Source organism: Numida meleagris, chromosome 3 (genome assembly GCF_002078875.1).
Source record: "Numida meleagris isolate 19003 breed g44 Domestic line chromosome 3, NumMel1.0, whole genome shotgun sequence".
NCBI classification, from domain to species: Eukaryota; Metazoa; Chordata; class Aves; order Galliformes; family Numididae; genus Numida; species Numida meleagris.
In genome coordinates this window covers 109984254-110009054 of record NC_034411.1, presented here as the reverse complement: position 1 = coordinate 110009054, position 24801 = coordinate 109984254, and the positions used below count along the sequence as shown (strand labels likewise).

The following is a 24801-nucleotide window of genomic DNA, read 5'->3' as shown; positions in this document are numbered from 1 at the left end:
GGTAATCTTCTACAAATTGTGACCAATTCACTGCACAGTAATCTCTGTTTGTTCTACCAGCCTGCCTGAATTTGAATGCCTCTCTTAGGATTTTGAGTATAATCTGAAACTGAGAAAAGCACCGTAATCACCCGCTTAAAACTAAGCATGTGCCTCTGTTGAAAATTGCTTTTAATTACAAGTTTTATCTTGAGGGAACAAAAAAAGACTGTCATAAAAGGAAAGGAGAGCTACATAGTATTAACAGGTGTGTGTTCACCCTGATGGCAGGGTAGAAAGCAAGCACATTTTACTCTTTTATCCCACAGAAGCTGTATGACCTCCACTAAACATATATGAAACTATGAGAAACATAAAAGGACCACATTTAATTTTAAAGAAAAGGCACTATCTGCATTACATATACCTACCTGCTTGCGGGCTTCTATATCAGCAGTATCTTCTACAAAGGCTTCATCTACTTCGGGTTCCTCAAGTTCTTTTTCTGCATTTTCAGGTAAAACGATCTCAAAGTCATTCTTTGGAGCAGGAAGGGCCATGAGCCCGAGACGCAGGTGTTCACGAGACTCCCTCTCCTGTTGGAATAATGGTAAGATATGCTTCTGAATTCATGCACTAAGGAACAGTACGACAGAATTCTGTTCAGCTGCATCAAAGGACATTAACAACACACAAGTACCACACAAAGCCAACAGAACCAGAATTTTTGAGGCCTGACAAAAGAGGGATGTTACCAAACCAGGCAAGCCTACAAACCACTACCCAGAATTTATCCACGTAGAAGCTCTCTGATGCTAAAAAACAACATACAGCTTTCTTAAAGACAGCTAATGAAAGCTTCAAACAGGCTGAAATTATACTCAAGTAAAACAGCCACATGGCACCTTCACCTTCCAGCAGTGTCAGAACAAAGAGTGGAGATCCCCAAAAATGCCTTTTAAGAAACTGGAAATACATGAAAATGCATTCACACTTGCACATTTGGAAGCTGAACTTTTAATTTTTTTTTCATTGCCGTTGCTCCCAGATTTGGGGATTGTTGCACTGAAAGAAAATGGAACAAACACCACCAGATCTGGAAGTCAATGGAGCTCATCACGAACCCAAAGTCCCAGCGTTTCTTCTAACAGCAAAAGGCTTTACTTCAAACAGGCTCAGACAGAACCAGAATACATACAAGGATATCAAATAAGCCTTGTCCTTCAAGCTATGAGGAAATTCTGATGTCAAAGAGGTGTTTTCTGTGAGATGAACACACCAAAAACTTGAAGTGGGCAGTCTAAGCTACCCCAGAAAGAAAAACATCAATAGCTCTTGCGGGAGACATCCAAAGTCACAGTTAAGGCTGCATGAACAGCCACATAAAAGGAGTTCCCAAGGTGCTACCTATTAATTAAAAGCCCTTTTTATACCAAGACTAATTGGCAGGGTACCTCTGGCACAAACTGCAGGAATGGAAACATCTGTTGCCCAAGGCAAGAGTCTGGATGGCATTCAGATTGCTGGACATCTCAAAACCAAGTGCTGCTAGTTGCAAAAACTCCTTTAGCTCAGTGCTGTTAACAGGACAGATTAAAAGGTCCCACAGGTAAACTGGCAAGTGAGGACGATGAAGGATTTGAGGGCTGAGCATAATTGCAAGAAAATTGAATCCTTCCTTAAGGTATATTTCCTGCTCAGCTTCAAAGATTCAAGTAGCACTGAAACTTAACTGTCTTCTTCTATGTATTATTCTGGACTGCTTTTACTAAGCACAATCAAAGCTGTTTTAACCAGAAATAACTTCTTTTTATATATTATCGATGTTATGACAATGCAAAGATTTGAGTTTACCAGGTGATGATGACAGACCTGGAAGCAAGCAGCAGAAATAACATTTTATATAAAGCTCTGCTTAGAAGATGACAAATTAAAAACCCTGACGATTAACAGAGCCTTTAACTTCACTCCTTACCATCTGTTTTGCATAAGATGGGTCACTGTAATCTGCCATCCCCTCTTCCGGGTTGATGTTCAATTTATCACGCAACGGAGTTCTACCAGGAGTTGTACCAGCCACGGGTTTAGGAGTTAGGCCTCCACGAGGAGTTAATCCTTCTTGTCCTTGAGAAGGTGTTCTAGAGGAAGCGCAAATACAGTTTGGTTTTATTTTGTTGTTTTTCCCCAAAGAACTCTACTTTCCAGTGTCTGAGCACTGCAAAAAGCTACATGATACAACTAATGAATTCAGTCTAGTTCTCTGTGCGTATGTCCACGAGGCAGTGAAAACTTAAGATGCAATTAGAAGAATAAAATGATTTGTTTAAACCTGTCAAGGTGTAACCAAAGACCTGTTAAGCCAAAACCCAAGCACATCCTTCAGTTAAGAGAAGTTTCAGGAACTACATCAACCCCTGCTGTTGCTTTTGAGAAGAGATTATCCTGGTGCTATTCTGGGATGCAGTAATCAGGATTTAAATGCAACCTCTGATTTCCCTGCCACCTGGGCCAAGTCACTCACTCTGAATTCCTGTGGCTTAACAGCTGTCCCATCTTACAACATAATGGATCACCCTGAGGGAACCGCTTCCCTTTCACTGCTAATTGCAGGATAACTATATTACGCTAATTACTTTTAAGCACACAAGGTTAGGAAAGATCAATTAAGTCTTAAATTCCATGGGCTTTCCTTGCTTCTCCACTAGATTATTCCAATAGCCTGCTACATGAAAGGTTATAGGGTATGCAGGCATGGCCTTGGATACAGTCACAAGTTTTCTCTTGCCTACTTAGGATGAGGTTTCACGTTTAAAAGTAAAGTGTGAAAAGACATTGTTGAAGAAGCAGAAAAAAATCATTTTTATGTTTTCAAATGAATGTTTCGTATTTTACATATATTATATATATATATACTTACTTGATTACGCCAGCAGAAAAAGCTTCGTGCTAAGTTTCCAGAAGAAACAATTTCTAGGTAAGTGGATTTTTTTTTCATACTTGTCTCAGTTTCATCCCAATTATAAAATTCAGTCTTATACGATAATTCTTACAGCTAGGACCTGACAAAATCAAATCTACTGGAGGGCACTAACTTCCCTAAGAAGCTTGCATCAAAACATCACAGATTTCATGCCATCATAAGGAAGAAAAGGTGTGTTTCAAATACTTGCTCTATTTGCCTAAATAATTAGATGATGACTCTACTTCTGTAACTCTGGCTCCTTAAAAAATTAGTTTCCTATTTTTCACTGTTAACCACATAATGGATTTTTCCTCCCCTCTCTCAAGGTGTTGGTCTTTTACACCAACATAGAACTTCTATCAACAAGCCAAGCTGCCACAAAGCTGCCACATTTACATGGGCAAATCTGAACTTCAGAAGCTAAAAAGCAAACCCAAACCCCCATACCTCGGAAAATATATATATTTTTAATATACAATGACCCAAATGAGCATCCAGATCACACCGGGACAAATTCTATTCATTCTACACCTCAGTGACTCCAATAGATCATTTGTGCAGATTCATTAGCAGGCTTTTTGCATACAGCTTTTAACAAAATAAAACTGCTTTTGAAAAGCTGCCATAAAGGTCCCTCTTACTTCATTCTCTACTTCTCCTACTGGCAAGATGCAAGTCAAAATAGAACTTAAGTTGAAACATTTGACAGACAAAACGTACCAAGCATATTATTTTTTAGCTCTATGGTTTTTGGCTCTTGTGGGACACATATTTATTCAGGACCCACTCTCAGAGTTAAACCAACAAGCCCATACTATTTAGATTGGCAATATAAGGAATATTTGATTTTGGATTTATAATGGCTTATAAAATATTTACCCCAGCTTTTCAGAAATTCCAAGTGGATTTGGCTAAGGGACCCCCCAGGCCTTCAACGCAGAGGTAATACTCTGGAAAAGCTAGAATCCACATATGGAATGATATGCCACCTTACTATTTACACTCCAGTATTACTCTGGTACAATTTCTATTGCTCTAGACTACTCATCCTGCACCAAACTCCATTGAGTTACACACAGTACAAATAGCAATTAAGATAACGTGGGGGCTGAGTTTGCAAAAAGCAGAAAATGAAAAAAGCTGTTCAACGAACGCTGGAAATAAAAGGGAGTTAACATTTGTTTTGAAGCGCTGATCTGTTACTTCACACAGACAGCCACGTCCTCCAACCCATCAGATACGTGCTCAGCCAAGCAGCCACTAGAAGAAGAGTTAGCTTTACCTGAATGGTGTGGAAAGCACGGTATTTGGAGTCTGAACAACCTGCCTCTGCGGGGTTACCCCTGAGAAGTCACTTTCATGCAGGGGAGTGTTAAGACCTCCTTTCAAGGGCGTATCCACATTTGTGAGAGCCATAAGATTCTGTGCTTCCTGCAAACCACACAACACACGTAATGTATTATTAAGACTTTCAGTGTCCCGCTCTGCTATGTATGTTTAACAGATTCACTAGCAATGAGAACACTGAAGAATTATATGAATATCAAATGAATTTGTAGAAAATGTTTAACACTTCTCTTACACCAGTATACTGGATATTAACAAACCGTACCGTTCTGCTGAAATGGATTTTAATCTGCATTTCTATTCTGGTTTGCAAGACTCCATAAACTTACAAGACTCATTAGTTATCCTACTTTTCCAAATAAATACCACACTGACACCCTGAAAATCCACATCAACGAAGGCCTAAGTCCATCCAAACTGCGCTTCAAAGATAAGATTTCTTTTTTTCCCCACTTACAACTTTGCCTTTTCACTGTAAAGAATTAAGGCACTCCAAAAATAAGCTAAGGTAATGAAAATACTGCATAGAGTAGAAAATAGTTCACAGAATATTACTCATCCATCCACTGAATCTTGTAGATGCATGATACTGAGACACGTCATGTCAGAGTTGTTGATCTGAAGGTGAACGTGGTCATTCCTAAAAGCACTGCAGAGAGACTTAGAGATATGTTCTATACAGAGCAGAGCTCTTTCTTTTCTCCTATCATGAAACAAAAGCTGTTGAAGTACTATCCACTATCAGCATATGCTTTTACTTTTTCGAGCTAACTGCAATTATTTAATGTAGCCATTTCCCCACATACAACAAAACATTACCTGGTGCTACCAGTTTCTGAAATAACCCAGGCATTCACACAAGTGCAACACAAATAATATCCAGGTTGCAAAACCATGTTTTTGATAAGTGATTTTAAGCAAATGAAAGTGCTAGGAAAATACTCTTGAATTGTTGCAGTTAATTCTGGTTAACTCAAGGAAAAAAAAAAAGGAGAATAGCCAAACTAAGTTGTAAAAAACATAAAGGAAATTGTTTTAAGGATGGGAACATCGTGCTTATTTTTGATGCTTAGTTACACAAAGAGAAATTACACAAGACACCAGGAGAATGGCTAATGCTAAACATGGTAACAGCTGATCAGACAGGAGCAGATCTGCATCCTTAGTTTGTGTCCTGTAGAGTGTGTACCAGCACAAAGCCCAGTAACACACAACATCTAAGGAATGCCTTGATGCTACTTTCCCTTTTATTCAGTATACCACTGCAAAAGTGTAATCTGTGCATTTACACTGTACCTGCAGGATCCTGTCTTGCGCTGCCGGAGTTTTGGGAGTCCTCAAGGCTATGCTGTTGTTGGTCACACTATATTCAGACAGAAGAGTGCTGGAAGCCGAGTTTGTAATTCCAGATTCCTCAGCAGTCTGGCGTGCAATCTCACTTGCCTGGCCTACTTTTACAACTTCTTCCAGTTCTATATCAGATATCTTTGAAAGGAAAACAAAGAAACAAAACATAATCTTTAGAAAAGCAAAATCCATATTGCACGTCAGGAGGTACTCACCACTTGTTTTAATAGCACTCCTCACACCATTCATTACTCCCTCCCCAGATATGCACTCCATTAGTGCCACATGCACGCTGAAACCAGTTAAGAAAAACCCATGTTTCTAAAATACCACTGTCACAAGGTACATCCTATCCCCGTGATGCAGAAGGCTCAAACACACAACAATGTAATGTATCTCCCTTAAGACATTTCCCACCAACTCTACTTTAAAAATCAGTTCAAGAACAATCCTCTTAGGTAAAGCTATTGCTTTCAGTCTACTTCTGTCTTCCAGCAAAGAGAAAATCCCAAGGCATAATAAGGTAAAGATGACAACAAGACTGACTTGACAGAACAGAAATTGTTGATTGTCTTCGGGCTTTTAAGTGATTTACTGAGCAATGCACTGTTTACCTGAGGTGCTGGAAGCACAAGTTTACTTCTCTTTTTTGTAAACTCTGACACGCCGCTGGTCTGCAGAATAGCTGAAGGCAAGTCTGATTCTTTCTTTCGTTTCATGTGTTGTTTGTCTTTCTTGCGCTCTCTTCCCTCCCTCTCGCTGTTATCACGGACAAGAGACTCATTTTAGAACAGCTAGAAAATATAACAATTAACAGCAAAGCTCTACCCTGACAAATTATGGTGAAATGAAGCATTCAGGGAGAATGAAAAGACTTGTATTGAAGTTAAGCAATTAGATATGGTCTACAGATCTTGCTGCAGAACCTACAAGACAGCAGCATGAGAACTGTCCCTCTTCCTCCTGCTGAAGGAAGAATGTTTCCTGTGGGACGTGGGAACTAAGTTCCCTTCAGTGTTTAATGAATATGGTATTTTTTTTTTTAAACAGCAATGGATTCAGCCTGACAAAGTGTAATTCAGTAATCCATGGCAGTTTGAACCTCCTAACAGACCCTCTGAACAAAGAACCATACAGGAAGGATTAATTATATCACAAGCTAATAAGCCAAACTGTATGTGGTACTGAACCTACTCTCAGTACAAAGCAATTGGTAAAAGTAACGAGGAATGTAATCAAACTATCAGGTATGTGTCATATGGCTTCTGCTGAAGATGTGCATTTAATTACTCATCTGTGTGTTCTGGGGTTTGGGTCAGCAAGGCAGGGGAAGAAATGAAGCTTTCGAGGAAATTCTACGTAAGATTATTAATAAAAATACTCAAATACTTCCATCAAAAGTAATATTGCAACAAATAAAAGTTACTCTTGTAAGTAGTACTAATAACGGTTTTGACTTTAAGAAGGGACTCCAAATATTACGGGCCAAAATAAAAAGAACTTTAACAAACTTAAGGATTTCCATTTAGGGAGCACAGATGTGTGTAAGAACCTTGGTTTTCATGGCAAAAAGGTTAACTAGGTATTTCAGAAAGGCAGAAGCAACCTGCACTAGTGTCTGTCACATGGGAAACACAACAGCTACCCACACAGTGCTTCAGATATTTCCTGAAACTAACAAATTTAATTATTATTTATTTTAGTGACTTGTATTTATATGTTTATATGTACACACGTGTGGATTACAACTACATTCATATGCTTTTATTTATCTATAAGCAGGTAAATGCTGTTTACGTACTTGCTCATACATTTATTTTTTATATTTTGTTTCTATTTGATAAATATATGCTTATATATATTATGGTACCTCTGAGTTTAGTTTTAAATTTATATAAAACAATATAGACAAGCATATACTTACACATAGAAAAATAAACACCCAAATGCATGCAGATGTTTTGTTTGTCTAACTGTTTTTCAAACACACTGCTCCCTCCCAAAATATAACACATACTTACGATCTTAATTCTCCATCCAGGTCCTGCTGACGCAGCTTTCTGAAATCTGCATCCAGAATCTGGTAGTTTTCCTCCGATGTATCATAAAAACCAGGTGCGGGCTTCTTTTCAAATGGAATTTCTGCATTGTAATCCACACCTCTCTTCTTTTTCCTTTTTTTCTGTATCTCGATCCCAGCAGCTCGAAGCTCTCGTCTTTTCTGGAGGGCAGCAAGTCGTCTAAACAAACAGTGACACTGTGTGATTTGCAGAGCCCATCTAGAGGTGGCTCCTGCATCCGAAGATCTGGGACTATTTAATCCACTGCTGCCGTGTTGGGGCTGCATGTGTTTATACAACAGGAATTAACTTGTCATAGATAACTATCAAAATGTCCAATTCTGTGAAGATTTAAGCCTGTGCCTGAATTTATACATTCCATATGCTCCAGAGTCCATGAAAGAAGTATCTAAAGCTAAGCATATGCTTACCTAGCTTCTTCCAGCTGCTTCTCTCTTGCTTTTCTTTTTGCTTTTTTTCCCTGTGTATTAGCCAGACGAGCTCTAGCTTCAGACAGCATTTCAAGTTCATCTGCAACAAAGCAGATAAATACAGCTATTAGTTTTGCACTTAAACATAGCAGTAATGAGGAAAAGTGACATTAAGATTAGCTGTCTTTAAAAGCTGAATGAATCAATGTTTTCACAGGAATTCTGATCATGAAACTTTAGTTTTCCCCAAGCTGCTCCAATATATTTTCTCAATAATCAGAAGCAATAAAGTTTTCAAGTAAAAAGGCCTACTGCTAAAATAACTAATACAGAAAATCAAAATATATTAGAAAGATGCAAACTGATCACACTAATGAAGTGAAATAACTTCATTTGCATCTGGATTCAATAGCACTGTACTGGTTAACTTGTTACTAATGTTTCCATTCAGATCCAGGAGTGGGGATGCAGCTTGGAAGCATGAACTGATGGAAAATGATGACTACACAGAATTAATAATGATCACCAACAGGGCATCTGTCAAAGTAACAAAGAGCCAGTCAAGATGACAAAGACAAATGTGATAGCTGGAAACCTACAAAGGAAGAGAAAATTGAGAAAGTGTAACCAATTGGCCAGACATATAAATAAGATAGAACCAAAAAGAGAAAAATGATTCCTACAGAGGAATTAAAAATAAAACAACAACAAAAAACTTCCAGGGTACAGAACCTCTGTAAAAAGGAAAACCAAAGAAATCAGATAGCTGTCCAAGAAAGTAAACACATTCCTATCTTACCTTCATCCATATCAATAGGATCTGGCCTGGCTGGTTTGGTTTCTGGATTGGGATCGATTTCTCCAGGTTTAAGTTTCCGAGGATCATCAGCAGTTTCTTCCTCGTTGTCTCTCTGAGCAGCTTTGTCCCTAAAACCATATTGCATGTGTGTCACAATGGGCTTTGTATTCCTGCAGGTGCACAACAACCACCCCTTTCTCAAACCTCCCCACAGACTGCGCAAAACAGTAAGCTTGTACCACGTATCACACATTACACTTATCATATAATTAATACCTGCTGAAAAGATTAATAAACATGGTAAATTCAGATAATATTAAATTAGAACATACTACTATACAACAATAAAATATTATATAAATATAATAGTGACAAAGCTGATGGCAGAGAACTCTCTTCTGGTAATTCTTTTTTTTTTTTTAAAAAAAAAAAGGACAAGAAATCAAGCATTGTAACAAAACAAACAATGCAGTGCTTCCCTTCATGCCTTCATACTCAATCAATCATCACAATTAAAAAAGCTCACAAGGGAGAACAGCAATTTCCTTCTCTTCCCATGGTCCAAAGAAACCCTCTGCAGCACACAGAAATGATGGCTGCACATTCAGCCATTTCAACAGCATGTGTTTTCTGTTCTTTATTTTCCTCCTCTCTCTCACATACTCACTCACGCTTATCAGAGGGACAAAAAATACCCACATAAACCTGAAAGTGAAGCCCAGAAAGCGTATCAGCCCTGATATCACTCTATTCAAGCCTGCTCTCCTAAGTTCCAGGTGCTTCTTCCTTCAAGTCTGATGTGGAGCTCTTGGAACGAGACCAGAGGAGGGCCACTGAGATGATCAGAGGCTGGAGCATCTCTCCTATGAAGAAAGGTTGGGGGAACTGGGCTTGTTCAGCTTGGAAAAGAGAAGGTCCGGGACGACCTCATTGTGGTCTTGAAAGGAACGTATAAACAGGAGGGGGAACGACTGTTTACGAGGGTGGATAGTGACAGGACAAGGGGGAATGGTTTTAAACTGAGACAGGGGAGGTTTAGGTTAGATATTAGGAGGAAGTTTTTCACTCAGAGGGTGGTGAACAGGTTGCCCAAGGAGGCTGTGGATGCCCCGTCCCTGGAGGTATTCAAGGCCAGGCTGGACGTGGCTCTGGGCAGCCTGGTCTGGTGGTTGGCGACCCTGCACTCAGCAGGGGGTCAAAACTCGATGATCTTTGAGGTCCTTTTCAACCCAGGCCATTCTATGATTCTATGAAGTTAAGCACACCAACAGTAAAGAAACAGTCCTTAAGGACTTGCTAACCAAAGCACTCAGTCTACTCGAAACCACCATTCTTCAGCATAATGGGAGAAGAGGATGACGTATCAATACAACAAATGGTGCAGATTTTCCTGCTGTGCATTTCTAGCAAAGCAGTAACTCACAGCAGAAACTCATAGTGCTCCAAACACTGCGCAGCCGTTCTTCCAATAATAGGGGCAATGGTTCTCCACTGGGTTGGCATTAGCTTGGCCAGGTGCAACAGCTTCTCTTCTTCTTCTCGTGACCACTCTGTCTTTTTGATGCTTGGATCTAACCATTCATACCTGTTGAAAAGTGAAAAAAACATTAAGAGGGACAGTTCCGAGTTCTCTCTCGATTTGTCTTGAACTAATTCACTGCAGTGTTTCCTCAACTCATCACAACGAGATTTCAAAACCTTGCCATGCACATCTACCGAAACTCTCATTATGAACAATTAGAAAATTATCCAAAAGAGAGGTCAGCATCATTCACTGCAAATACTTGTTTTGATTAAAAACATATAAATGTGGAAAAAAATCAAGGACATATTTCTTTCAACTGATCCTGCATTTGCTGACACTGCAGTCACTGCCAAAGTGAACATCTGGCTACTTTGGTTCACATTACTTTCAATCAATAGGAATTTGTAACATTCACAATAACAGAAATCAAGCAATCTCAAAACTATTGGTTCTCTGCAGACATAAATTCATCTGCAGTTACTTCTAAATTGCCACTAATTATGAATCTCAGTCATGGCATTTCTCACTCACCATCTGGCTTTGCACTGCTTGGCTGATTTCCGATGCAACAAAGAAGCAATACGAGACCACTGGTTTTTGCCATATTTCATCACAGCTGCTTTCAGAATTTCATCCTTAGAAGAAAAATAATGTAGAATGTTATGAAGCACCACAGCTCGCAAAATGGCAAGTTTGAGCTCAAGAAATCAGCACGGGTTCCATCTAATGGGCTGGCCCAAATGAAACAGCATAGCATCACTCCTTGTTTTACATTTTGCTTTCTAGATAAATGAGGATTTGCATTCCAAAGGCCACCAAAATCAATAAAAAGACAAGGGATGATTATTGTGGCCTACTTCACAGACCTTACAGAACTTCCAGAATGATCAGTTTCAGTGCTCTCTTATGCACAGTTTTTAAAGGCTCTGTACATGTTCCTTGAATAACAGAGATGAAGGGGTAGAGAGGTGTTTGGCTGTTCTGTGATGATAACATTTTGAAAAAAAAGAAATACAAATAGATGCCTCTGGGTGCCTTCTTTGAAATAATACCGTATTTGAAATAATACTCTCTCCCTTTCCCTCAGGTGGGCGGATTCACTATTTCTGATCACCTCACGGGTCAGAAAGGGATACTTTAAATGCACCAAAGCTATTTGTGCAGCCTTCTACGTCACAGATGTTCCTCTTCTGAGTCCTAATAAGCACTTGTAGTCGTGTTCAGCATCTGTTCAGCTGCACGGTGCAGATGCCAGTCACCAGGGACAGATTCTCTGTCTAGCACAAACAGCTCTCAGAGCACAAGAGCACACAGCAGCTTTAAATCCAGCCAGTGATGAGCTCCAGCTTGAGCTCTTACAGGAAACAATTCATATTATTTCTATTTAAAGAACAGTATTATCAAACATCTCCAAATCCAATTCCTTGCTTTCTGAATTTTCCTTTGTGTTATATGGCAATGCAATAGCCGTACTGATTACAATAGCGGTGGGTTTTTCTGCAAATCATCAGTCCTAAGGACCTGACGCCATCCTGTTCCACTCTGAGCAGCTTTAATGCTGTCCATATAACCACAACGTTAATTAAATACCACTAAAAAAGCTATTTCGTCTCTGGAGTGAAACAAAGATCTATTTGTCCTACTGCTGTTTCTTTTAACAACTCTTGATGACCATAAGAAGAGAGTAAGCATCCTCTGCTGACTTCCAATTTGGAAACAATCAATGAGCTGCTATATACCTCAACTGCTTAAAAGCACATAAAGTACATAGTGTATTTATCTTCCATTCATTGTTCTCATTGCTCTCTGGAACCATGTACATGTTTGATGTTTGCAGTGCACTGCTGCAGAATTCTGGATTTCACAGTGTCAGGTACCTCCCTTTGCTCTGAACATCTAGTAACAAATTTTCACATCCTTGAAATCTTGTACTTTTCCTTCTCACAACCATCTGCAGTTCTGCAAGCATGTGATGGCAAAAATGAGAGCAACGGAGTTGTTTTGTCTTTTTTTTTTTTCTGAAAGATGTAGATTCCTATGTATAAAACACTTCGGGCTGCAGATGGCGAGCTCACAGCCATCTTCACTATTTTAAGGAATCACAGAATCACTAAAATTGGAAAAGATCTCTAAGATCACCAACAGCCCACCCACCCCCACCATGCCCACTAACAACGTCCCTCAGAGCCATTTCTAAATGTCTCTTTAAAACACCCAAGGAGAGTGACCCCACAGCCTCCCAGGCAGCCCACTGCAATGCCTCACCACTCTTTCAAAGAATTATTTTTTCCTAATCTCAAATCTGAACCTCCCCTGGTGCTACTTAAGACCCCTCATCCTCTCATTGTCAGATGGGAGAAGAGGCCAGGCCCCACTTTGCTACCTGAAAGGAGGCTGTGTAGTTGCAGAGAGCAGTGAGGTCTCCCCTAAGCCTTCATTTCCACATTAGTAAGGGTTTTCAGGTCACATTCCCACTCCCTCCAACCCTCCCCTATGGAGCAAGGACTCCACCTATCCACTATTAGGCACGCTCCAGACTCGGAAAAGGACATCTCCGAGGGCAATATGGCCCATAAATGTCCCTCAACTGCTGCGAGTGTGGTTTCTCCATGGAAAAGGGGACCGTGCATGGCTTCAGTGCCCAAAGTAGGGCTGCGGAGAAGGGGAAGACAAGATACGTGAGGAGCAGCCGAGGCCCATGGGTCTGTTAGGCCAAGAGCAGAGGAAGCTGAGGGGAGGCCTCATGGAGGCTGCAGCTCCTCACAGGGAGCGGAGGGGCAGCGCTGGGCTCTGCTCTCTGTGACAGCGACAGGGCCCATGGGACGGCAGGGAGCTCAGGCGCAGGTTAGTAGGAGGCTGCGCCCGAGGGGAGCACGCACGACCCCGAGCTGCCGAGGCCTCTTGCGCATGCGCACCGCCACCCCTCCGCCCACGCTTGCGCACTGCTGCCGGGCAGCCACCTCCCCCCCCCCCCACTCCCCCCCCCCCCCGGGCCCCCCCCCCGCGGAGAGGGGGGGGGGGGGGGGGGGGGGGGGGGGGGAGGAATTAAAGCGAACCGAGTCCTACCTCGGTGTTCCGCCACACACCGCCTTTAATCATAATCCGCGGCATCTTGGCGGCTGAAGGGGCTCGAGTTCCTGCGGAGAAAAAGCGGCGAACGGAACGCCGCTCGCTACGGCGGGGCCGGCCCACCCCCCGCGCATGCGCCGCTAGCACCGCGCGCAGGCGCAGAGCCGTGAGGGCACGCGGGGGAGGGACAGCGTTGCGTGCGCACGCGCACGGCGCGAGGGAACAGGTTGGCCGCTCTGCGCAGGCGCAGCGGCCTCCTGAGGAGAGGTGCCCGAGGGGCGGGATGAGTTGGGCGCGGGCGGATGGTAACAGCATCCTGTCAACTATTTACGAGGTCTCCGGTGCTAAGTGCTGGCTCCTTGGGCACAAACCTGCCATTCTGGCGCTCTAGTTTCCTGGAGATCACAGCCCGTGCTTGGGCAGTATCCAGATCCAACTCCTGTTTGCTCCAGTGAATGATTTCCCATTGCATTGCGCAGTTGCGTTTGCAGCAAAATAATAAACGCTTTGAGTCAAATAGAAAATTGATAGTATGACTTAGGACAGGCTCTGCTTTCTGTTAAAACTCTGCAAGAATGAGAATCCAACCATTTCAGCTATTTCCGCCCCCAAACAAACACGCACACACAAAAACCAAACCAGACTATGTTTTTATTTTAAAATGATCACACCTTCACATTCAAATATCTCTGATGTGGAAGATACAGAATCATTTCCATACCAAGAGTCATAACAAACTTTACTTTGTGAAACATCGTTATTGGAGGTGGTTGCTGCTAATAACAATCTCAAGTTCCCCCTGAAAATATCTTCTCATCCCTATTTGCAACTAAATGAAACTTCTGCTCTTTTTAAACTCTTTAAAAAATTTGGATCCTTCCTGTATGTTCAACGTACTTTTAAAATGTTACTTTCCACCAGATTTAGCTTTCCCGCCTTACACGTTATGTGGGCTTCCAATTATTAATGTTCCTGTTTCTTCTTACCACCTGTTCTTATGAAGTTTTCTTCACCTGAGCAGAACCAAGGTAAAAAAAACCCTCCATGTCTGCATGACAGGGTTCCTGTTTCCCAGGAACACCTCCATTTATCCCTAGTAGGATATTGTTTCTCACAACTGTGTCAGCTGGTTGGCTCAGTCATTCCAAGATCTTCATCGTTCTCTCATTTCCAAGTAGTGCCCTCCCAGCTTACAGTCAGAACATCAATCCATGAGCTTCCATCCACCTTTGGAAAATTGTGTTTCTGCATTACCAAAAAGCCACTGCAAAATATTGTCTGTACTTACGAAGAAAATCTTAAGTTTGAGAGCAATACAAAAAGCAATGGCAATTTCATGTTTAAGTTCTCTAAATAAAGCTACAGGCTTATTCTGCTGTTTCATGGGCTGAACTGTAACATTAGGAAAAATTACCACCACTTCTTTGCCGTTTTCTTTCCTTGCACAAGAGGGTAATGCTGCTTTTAGAAATACCACTGAACATACGCTCACTGCTGTCCAGAGTTTTAAGCATGACATAGCTGTAAAATGTGCAAATATTTGTCTCAACTTCAATACAAATTTGAAGTAACATCCATCCACCTCAATCTTTACCAAGCGATAGAACTGCAGTTTGGTGCAAGTGGTCCTTACATGTATTCTAGATGCACAGCAAAGCTTTTTAATAATGGAAGTTTTACAGTTCAAGGGCTGGACTAGACAACCTTAGAGGTCATATCCAACCTTAAGGATTCTATGACAGTGGTAATGTTTTCAATCTAAATCGTCAGCAAGTAGTAAAATCAGCAGAAAGGTTCTTCAAACAGAATGATAAAATGTATTTTAAGAAATAAAGAGTGCAGTAGCTATCGGCCTGAGAAAAGACAAGGCATTTCATACTAGAGTAACATTAGACATCTCCACAAAGTTCGTGAAGATTAACTTAAGCATTTTCAGTATCATAAAATACTTCATTAAGGGCAACGCTACTATTCCTGTGAGACTACTCAAAGAATTATCAGGAGCAACTACAGACATAATGAACTACTTAATAAGCATTTTACATTTACACGTATACAGAAAATACTTTCGTAGAACACTTAACCAGTGATGACATCATTATCTTGTGAGATACCGACTTGTTCTCTCGTTACGTATTACAGGAGGCCCTGGTAGCAAGGAACACAATTTAGAGCAGATGGGAGTAAGCCTCCAAATCATACTAACAATTCTTAACTGAAAAAAATGATTACTGTACAATATAGCGTGCGCTTTCATCCCTCCCTCTAAACATTCCTGCAGTTAGACTTGTTTTTAAATGTGAAGGTAAGTGGCATAAAACTGTTTACACTGATGAACAAAGGCCAATTCAGAAGTCTGACCTTTCAGAATAGAAAAGTTATACAGGCATGAAGAGGCGCCTCCAACACCTTGAGCGCAGCCTTCCCTAGAAACAAGTTCCCAGCAGAACCTGGAGCAAAGCAGAATTCTGAATCTCACTCTTGACCAGAACACTGCCTTCGTCCACTAACAGCCACTTTTCTAGGTACAGCAGGGAAATGTATAGAAATAAACAGATCTGGGACATCGAAAGCCCTCAAGCACTGAGCATCAGCTTGCAAATCCCAAGCTTACGTTCTAAAATGATATTGCTACTTAGGATTTTCTAGAAGCTTTTTAGTGGGCAACATGACATTACACTTGCTGCGCTTGTGCCTTTTTTTTATGCGTTTTTACATGCTTTTGGAAAGCGTATTTATCTACTGTAGAAAAATCACACCTTTTGCAGTGAAACTTTACGTGAGTCAGCAAGTGGCGCTTCAGGTGGCTAGATGTGCGGAAAGCAACACCACACTGCCCGCACTTGAACGGCTTCTCCCCTGTGTGAATTCTTAGGTGCTGCTTGAAGTTTCCATGGTGAACTGTGGTATAGCCACACTCTTCACACGTGTACGTTTTGACAGTTAGTGGCTTTTGTTCATAGAGAGAGCCAGCAGACGAGCTTTCGTTAACTGCATGTGAAGCCAGATGCTGCTTTAAGGACAGCCATTTGTTTGTCGAATAGTCACACTTCCTACACTTGAGATGCTCCGTGTTACAGTGCAGGACTTGGTGCCGTTTCAAGTGGCTGGACGTACGAAACGTCTTCTGGCAAACACTGCAGCTGTAAGGTTTCTCACCTGTGTGAGTTCTTACGTGCAGTTTAAGGTTGCTTAAAATGTAAGTAGAGTACTCACACTCGGCACACTGATAGAACTGCGGCTGACTCTGTGCTAGCAAATCATTTTTATCCCTCTTGGTATCTGTCTGCTCTCCATACGCTTCTGAAGCAAGCACGGAACAGGCACCATTGAAACCCCCTGAGGAACCAAAACCTCTTTCTGGACACACGCCTACCTGCATTTCACGATGCAGTCCAAGATTCCCTAGATGGCTATGTGCATAGAAGTAATGGCTGAATTCATATTCGTCCTTTACATGAAGAAGCCTGTGTTTCTGCAAACGGTTTGCAGTTTTAAAAGTCTTATTGCATTCTTGACACACAAACGGTCCTTTATCGGTATGTGCTTTTAGGTGCAGCTTAAAGTTGCTATGAACAGCAGTAGCATAATCACAGTGTTTACACTTGTACAGTTTGAACACAGACAAACTGGAAGGCCACATATCCTTGGACTTACAAGATGCAGCATTCTTTTTACCATCTAGAATTTGTGAATGAGAGGTTTCAGGGCTGAAGAGGGGGTCTTCTTTGTAAACTACAGTGTTCACTTTGTATGAATCCAGAACTTCCGATCTACTCCCAAAAACAGGTGCAATGTTCCTCACATGGCTGTTTTTGGTACACCTCCTTCCAGGGTACATTTTCTTACTGTCCTGCACATCACCCGCCTGCACAAAGTCTACTTCTGAAGCTAGAGTTTTACACGCTCCCCTAGTGAGACTATCAGCTTCATTAGAAAGAGGTACAGGAACACAGCCCTTGCAATCACTGTCAATTTTGCACTCTTTGCTTTTAAGATATTCATTGCTGTGATTCGTATAACCATTAGCACTCACCTTATGCTGTTCGTGACATCTCTTATGAAAACTGAGATGACCCCTATTGTAAAACATGACGTTACATTCATCACACGTGTAACTCTTTGAAGGTCTTTCAGTTCTCTTTCTTCCATTTCCAAAGTCAAGTTTGTATGTTTCTTCACTCGCATGTAATCTTCTGTGCCTCTTTAACCCGCTGATGCTTGTAAACGCTGATTGGCAGAACTCACAGGAATATGGTTTAGGCCCTGTGTGCATGTAGCTATGCCTAACCATGCTGGCAAAATACAGTGAAAAAAAGGTGCAGAACCTGCACTTGTAGAGCTTATACCCAGCGTGCCAGTACAAGTGATTTAACATGTAAGATAAGGTCGGGCTGGAGTAATCACACTGAGGACACTGGTAAGGTGGTCTCTCTTTATGTGCCTTCATGTGATGAATAAAAATCCTAGGATTTGATGAATCAAAAAAACAAAGTTGGCAGGAAAAAATAACTGGAACACCCAGAGATGTAAAATCCCTTTCGATTTTGATGAAGTATTTCTCATATTTGCTTTCTTTTTTCTTTCTTTCCGTTTTTCTTTCTTCGGTTCTTTGTCTAACTCTTCTAGCATTCACTCTATTTTTTCTTTCCTTCTGCAACCTAGTCATCTTGTGAAGCTTAATGTGGCTCTTCAGGTTGACAGAAAAGAAGAAGGTTTTTTTACAAAAGCTGCATTTATGTATTTTTTTATTTTTATGAGCCAAATAAACGTGTCTCTTCAGAAGTGCAGAGCTTTTATACGCAGAACTACAAAATTTGCATTTAAAATTCATTTTTTCATGCTTATTTGTAGAACAAGATGCTTTAGAAAAAGGTTTGATGTTCACATTACTACTTAGCCATGCTAAATCTTCTTGCTGGCCTTGAATTTCATTTGGGCTTTCATGAGAAGTGACATGTTGCTGTCGACATCTTTTCTTAGAAATCGGTGTTAATGACTTATAAGTATGCTCTTCAGTAGGAGTTGAAACTGCAGAAATAGAAGCCTTTGTCTCCAGTTTCCCTCCATCTTTTTGCAATTCTCCTGAAGTAGAAGATCTGTGAATAAACTGATCAGAATCCAGTTCTGCTTCTTCTTTCGAACCACATTCCAAAACAGAACCCGGAGTTTCAGCTTCAGATTTGCTTCCTTTCTTTGTTTTGCTGTTAGCTTCATTACTTCCATTCTTCAAAGAATCAGCATCTATGGGGATAAAAGAAGAAAAAAAGATTTTTTAAAATTGCATGACATTTCCTAGAACAGCCAAAGCTCATAATTGGTAGTAATAGTATAGAATAGCCTAACATGCACTTCCTTGGTTTTTATTCCCTTAAGAAAATATTTTCCAATCTCTACTTCTTTCCTAATGTGTGGGATGAAATGGGCAGTGCCTGCGTGCACCCGGGGAGGGGTCTAGGGTCACGAGTATCTGGGGCGGTCGTGTGTACGGGTATAAATAGCCTTGTTGCGCAGCATTAAATTGGCATTTTGGTGTTACACACTGTGTGTGCGTCCCGTATGCCCCGCACGTGGAGGTGCGGACGGAAGGGAAGCCTTATTACGTTGTCGTAGACAACATCTGGTGACCCCGACGTGATTTTGGGCGCGAGCAAGGCGCTGGGCACGAGCAAGGCGCAGAGAAGCCGGAGCCGTGATGGGGCTCGGCGTGCAGGAGGTGGTGAGTAGGCGGAAATCCTTGGCCAAGGAAGTAGGGATAACACTACATAAGAAGGAGTGCCTCGCACTCCTTCAGTGGATGCTGTGCAAGCAGTGTGCGGAGTCCCCGACAGACTGTCTACAGAAAGTGGTTTTAGAGAAGGCGGGTCAGGAGCTATGGGAAGGGGCAAGTGCAGGAAATAAGGAGGCACTGGGACTTATCCTTGTGCTGGGGACGGTGAGAAGCGTGATACAGAAAGTGAAAGACGAGCGGCATCTCGATGCCACGACACGTCAAGTGTTATTGAGGACGCCTGATGACACTGAGACAGCCAAAACCGATGGAGAGCAGGGAAAGGAACGGTCGGAGGGAGAGGAAAACAAGACTGGCAAGTTAGGGGAAGAGACGGGGATGGAAGCTCCGCTTTTAGCCCCTTTAGGGGCTCCAAGACAAGGGCAGGCGACCCCAGGGGTGCAGACCTCAGACGATGGGCAGTTTTGGTCTATGAACCCGACCTTCAGCCCCCTGGCCGGTCCAGGCAGGGACGCCCGCTTTTACAGTGGCACCTCCGCCCTACGGTGCAGCTCCCTGTGGTGCAGCTGTGCCGGGCGTAGGTGAGGGAAGGATGCCGGGTTCTAGCCCTGTGGAGCAGCCTCTCCCCTCGACCTCGAGGAGGGTTACTAGCTCCAAAGATAGGGTAGAGGGGCCCCAAAGGCGTGGGGCGGATGACAAGACCAGTTCCTCAGGGGAGGAGGAGGGTCGCCTTTGCATAGACCTGCCATCTGAGGGAGAAAGGAGACGGCGGGGGCAGGCACGGGACCAAGTTCGCAGGGCTGGTGAGCGCTGGGTTATTCATGCTCAGGAGTGCATGCTCTCCGGATGCGAGCTTGAGCCTATGCCACGCTCTTGCTATCCTGTTTTTGTTGGCAGACCGCACGGTCCCCCATGGCAACCGGTAGATTACAAAATGCTAATGCAGTTGAGAAAAGCGGTCCAAGAGGGAGGTCTTACCGGATCGCAGGCGCAGGTCCTGTTGGACGCTATTAGTCTTAGTGGCCCGCTGATTTTCGATTGGCGACAGTGTGCACGGGCGTGCCTCACCCTGGCGCAGGTACCAATTTTCGAGGCGTACATTCAGGAGGAGGTAGACAGCTTGCGAGCTCATGCACAGGCAAACCCAGCTCATCCTCTACACAACATCCATCGCAGGAAAGGGTAATCGGAGTACCCCTCAGGAACAACTGATTTTGCCAGCGACTGTTCTTGTCACAGCGGCAGACTTGGGCAGGCGAGCGCTTGAGCGGATGCATACGCTTACTAGTGGGTCGCCAAGTTATCTCCATATTAGACAAAAACCTGGGGAGCATTTCGGCTCCTTTGCAGACCGAGTACAGACAGCTATCTCGAGTAGCAACCTGCCCCCAGAAACACAGGAAATAGTGCTGCGAGAATGTTTACGTTCGAGCGCAGCTCCAGAGTACAAGGCTGCTCTTGCAGCCCTTCCTGCCACAGCCACAGCACGGGAACTCATAGCGCTGCGCTTTCGGTCGAGCACAAGAGGTGCAGCCACTGGCTGCAGTTTTGTCTGAGCAGGTTGCTGGGATAACAGCAGCTTTGCAAGCGATGGCAGTCCAAACCACACCAGACGTCTGCTTCCGTTGCGGTAAGGGAAGGCATCTTGCTCGCAATTGCTCGCAGGGCCGGGGACAAACAGGAGGGGGAAGTACCACTCGGTGTTGGGTGTGTGGGGGAGAAGGGCATAGGGCAAAAGACTGCACACAAAAGAAGACTGGAGCGTCAGCTACAAAGGGGCCGTCGGGAAACGGAAAGGTTGGGGGGGACAGGGGACCGACCCCTCGACAACAGCAATGGGTCCCCCCAACTGTCAAACAAAATCCACAGGCGTGGGCCGCACCGTGGCCCGGACCAGACCAGGAACACGAATAAAGTCGCCAGCGGCAGTTTGGGTTGCTGGCTCCAGGGCCCTGGAGCAGGGTCTTGAGGTACCCGTCCAATACTGTGCACTGGGGAAGGAACCAGCTACGTTCCGCCTAGTGGGGACAGTCTGCCAGTCTGCCAGCCAGGCTGATGTACCATTGGCTCAAGTTAGCTTTGACTTAGGGAACAGACCCATACTTCAAGCACAAATCTTGATTCAAGGCCTGACACAGCCAAATCCGAACCAGAAAACCATTTCCTTTCTAATCGACTCCGGAGCAGATGTCACCACTATTTCAACGGCTGTGTGGCCCTCCTCTTCGCAGTCACTATCCTGTCCTCTTTTCGTGGGAGGACAGAGGGCAGGAGCGGACGACAGGACCGATTCAGCCTTATGTCCTGGACATCCCGTTCTCATTGCTGGGACGTGACCTCTTAGCCCTTGCCGGGGCGAGAGCTGTCATAAAGCCCGACATCCAAATTTTAGCAAATAGGCATCAGGATCCCTCCAGTCCTACAGCAGCCAGCAGAAAAGTCTGGCCAGCAGGCAGGCAGCAGTGCCTGCTCACAGGAGGCACAAACCAGCAGTTTCTCTTCTGCTGGATGCTGTCAGGAGCAGCCTACAAACTGCAGAATCGAAGCTGTCATTCCTCATCGCCTTTTACGGCATTCTCCACCGATGCCGGATGGGGTACGTGTTTCCATTCTTTTGAAATGAATGTTTGTTCTCCACGAGTGATTTGGTCTTTCAGAGATAGCTGAGTATTCGCTCATTACAAAAAGGGCGTGACTGTGTCAAGGCGTTACGCTTTGCAGTCGCGATAATGGGGGTTCCCATAGAGTTAAAAACGGACAATGGACCGGGCTACAGAAGCCATCGTTTTGAGCCTGGTGCTGCACTTGGGGCATCCGGCGCGTGTTTGGGATCCCGCATATTTCCCAAGGACGAGCAATAGTGGAGCGCGCACATCAGCTCCTGAAAGGGCGGCTCCGTGCCCCTAAAGAGGGGTCGTCAACGCAGTTGTCCTCGTCACTGTTGGAGCAGTGATAGAAGAGGCCCTTCGCGCAGCGTGACCACGTTCTGGGCCGAGCAAAGACGTTGTTTGTCACAGATCCGACACGATGGGAGGGTCCTTGGATATATGCACTCCTTGCACTTGCACTTCCCACAGTCTTCACCTGGGCCAGCGTGTGGCCCCTGTGAGCAGGGGTTAAGTCCGTGCAGAAGATAACGGTTGACATGATCCGTTCGGCGACTGGCTGAAGAACCTGTTTGGCGGACTTGGGCCGTGGGTCACCCAGATACTTAAAGTAGTCGGTATAGTGCTCTTAGTGTTTATCTGCATTGCATTCTTCTTACCATGCTTGATAGGATGTTTGCAGCAGTGCTTACAAAGAATGATGGAGCAAGCCTTTGATCGGCGCATGGAATACCATAGGCTACGCGAACGCTTGTGATAAGTCTTAGGTAGTTAATGATGAAGTACGCACTCGTATAATGTGCGAACATTAGAGCTTAAGCAGTAGATAAGTTAGTTGGGAGATAGGCTATAGGGGGTTTTGCGATCGCGCTGTAACGGGGCAAGGCTTTTCCAGGCATGGGAGGAGAAAAATGTAGTAGGCGGTAACCGAGCGTGCGGGATGTGACGCGACAGGACCTCCCCTGCCTAGTATATATATGTAAGACGCGCTTAGGCCTTGTAGGGATAGTTGGGGAAACTGGGAACCAAGAGAGGAACGTATTAAAGGGGCTGTTAAAGAGGGGGGAGTTGTGGGATGAAATGGGCAGTGCCTGCGTGCACCCGGGGAGGGGTCTAGGGTCACGAGTATCCGGGGCGGTCGCGTGTACGGGTATAAATAGCCTTGTTGCGCAGCATTAAATTGGCATTTCGGTGTTACACACTGTGTGTGCGTCCCGTATGCCCCGCACATGGAGGTGAGGACGGAAGGGAAGCCTTATTACGTTGTCGTAGACAACACTAATGCCTCTCTCCAGTCACTCCTACACTTCTCCCTCAATAACGTGAGATAACTTACTCTTGTTTTATGAACAGAAGTTCTACTTGGAGCCTCTTGCTTTCCACCGTGCATTTTCACTCAAAGCTCTGAATTTTATACAACAACACTGTTTTATCACAGAATCATAGAATGGCCTGGGTTGAAAAGAACCTCAAAGATCATTAAGTTTCAACCCCCTGCTGAGTGCAGGGTCGCCAACCACCGGACCAGGCTGCCCAGAGCCACGTCCAGCCTGGCCTTGAATGCCTCCAGGGACGGGGCATCCACAACCTCCTTGGGCAACCTGTTCCAGTGCATCACCACCCTCTGAGTGAAAAGCTTCCTCCTAATATCTAACCTAAATCTCCCCTGTGTTAGTTTTAAGTTTATGGAACGGGTTCATGCCAGAATTCCTGTCAAAGCACTGAACTGTGCTACAGTGCCATTCTTCAGGTGGCAATCTGCTTAGTTATCCCACAAGACACCCCTTCGGCTACGTGCTTTGTCAGAAGTGCAAGCATTCCTGGCACTTCCCTGTGCTTTCTCCAGTATCTAGGAAAAAAAGAAAACAAACCTACCTCCTCCCTGAGTTTTTGTTTTCACATCTTCTCCCCTCTTTCCCAAACTGCAGGAAAATGAAGCAGTACCACTTTCTTTTGGTTTCAATATCTACCACATTGGTCTGTGAAAGCACTGTGCGTACTCCTGAAAATATTTGCTTTCTGCCGCACATGAATTAAATCTACGTTGGAATGATTCATCTACAAAAAACTATTTGGCATTCCTCCTACACATTTTCCCACCTATTTCAAACTTGAGATTTACCAAATTCCTCCCACTCCTGCACAACTTTTAGTAACAAGTTACCTTCCACTTTAAGGGCAGTCCCCGTCTCCTTGAGTACTTGTGGTTGCTTCTCTTGGCTTTCATCAGGAGGAACACCGGCGAGTTCTTCATCCCTGCACGCTGCTGGTAACGTCACCTGGACACAGGTGTTGGTGGTCTCGTCTCTACCCTCAGTATCAGCAGCAGAGAGGAGAGGAATCTTCTGAACAGCGTCATTATCACCACATTCTTTCCTGTCACTCACTTCACGCATCGCTCCCACTTCTGTTGGACACGGCGAAGTCAGCAAACCAGCACTGTGACCGTGTGCATCCTTGCTTATCCCATTGCTTATAGGTAACTTTGAGTTGTAACACGCACTCTCACGGATCCATTTTCCTTCAGAGCAGTTCATACTATCGTTCTGATTTGCAGTCACATTGTGCTCTTCCCAAATATTTAAACCGTTGCTGTCACCTGAGGGCCTCAGGTCGCCTTCGGGCACGCTGCTGTTCCCAGCAGCCTCCTGCTGCCCCTCCCTCAGCTCCGCAACCAGTGTCACCTGCTCCTCGGCCTGGAGGAACTCCTCATCGCTCAGCACAAACACAGTGACCGGGAGAAGGATTTCAAACACCTCCGAATCTGAGGACAGAGAACAACGCTGCGTTAACACCGCTCCCCAAACCCCCTCGAAGTCACCCATTCTCTTAAAACGAGAGATAAACATGCCAGGGCTCGGCACCAGGGCTCGGCACCAGGGCTCGGCACCAGGGCTCGGCACCAGGGCTCGGCACCAGGGCTCGGCACCAGGGCTCGGCACCAG

At 44.0% G+C, this 24801-nt stretch overlaps 2 protein-coding genes across 3 annotated transcripts in view; both read right to left on the bottom strand.

The window, feature by feature from the left end:
- Positions 1 to 13674, bottom strand: part of CDC5L (cell division cycle 5 like) — a 29851-nt gene extending 16177 nt beyond the window's left edge. The window contains exons 1-11 of the mRNA XM_021389397.1: positions 13517 to 13674; positions 10982 to 11085; positions 10349 to 10510; positions 8926 to 9053; positions 8127 to 8226; positions 7657 to 7875; positions 6250 to 6394; positions 5585 to 5773; positions 4224 to 4372; positions 1955 to 2117; positions 411 to 575 (exon numbers count right to left, since the gene is read on the bottom strand). Of these exons, the coding sequence (XP_021245072.1) occupies positions 411 to 575; positions 1955 to 2117; positions 4224 to 4372; positions 5585 to 5773; positions 6250 to 6394; positions 7657 to 7875; positions 8127 to 8226; positions 8926 to 9053; positions 10349 to 10510; positions 10982 to 11085; positions 13517 to 13561 (1569 nt within the window). The 5' untranslated portion in view covers positions 13562 to 13674. The remainder of the gene's footprint in view (positions 1 to 410; positions 576 to 1954; positions 2118 to 4223; positions 4373 to 5584; positions 5774 to 6249; positions 6395 to 7656; positions 7876 to 8126; positions 8227 to 8925; positions 9054 to 10348; positions 10511 to 10981; positions 11086 to 13516) is intronic.
- Positions 14151 to 24801, bottom strand: part of LOC110395253 (zinc finger protein 616-like) — an 11083-nt gene continuing 432 nt past the window's right edge. The window contains exons 2-3 of one of the 2 annotated variants that reach the window (XM_021389395.1): positions 24021 to 24620; positions 14151 to 18763 (exon numbers count right to left, since the gene is read on the bottom strand). In XM_021389395.1, coding sequence (XP_021245070.1) covers positions 16194 to 18763; positions 24021 to 24620 — 3170 coding nt within the window. In that variant the 3' untranslated portion in view covers positions 14151 to 16193. Of the gene's footprint in view, positions 18764 to 20228; positions 23355 to 24020; positions 24621 to 24801 lie in introns of those variants that run through there. The other variant, XM_021389396.1, reaches the window with a different exon arrangement.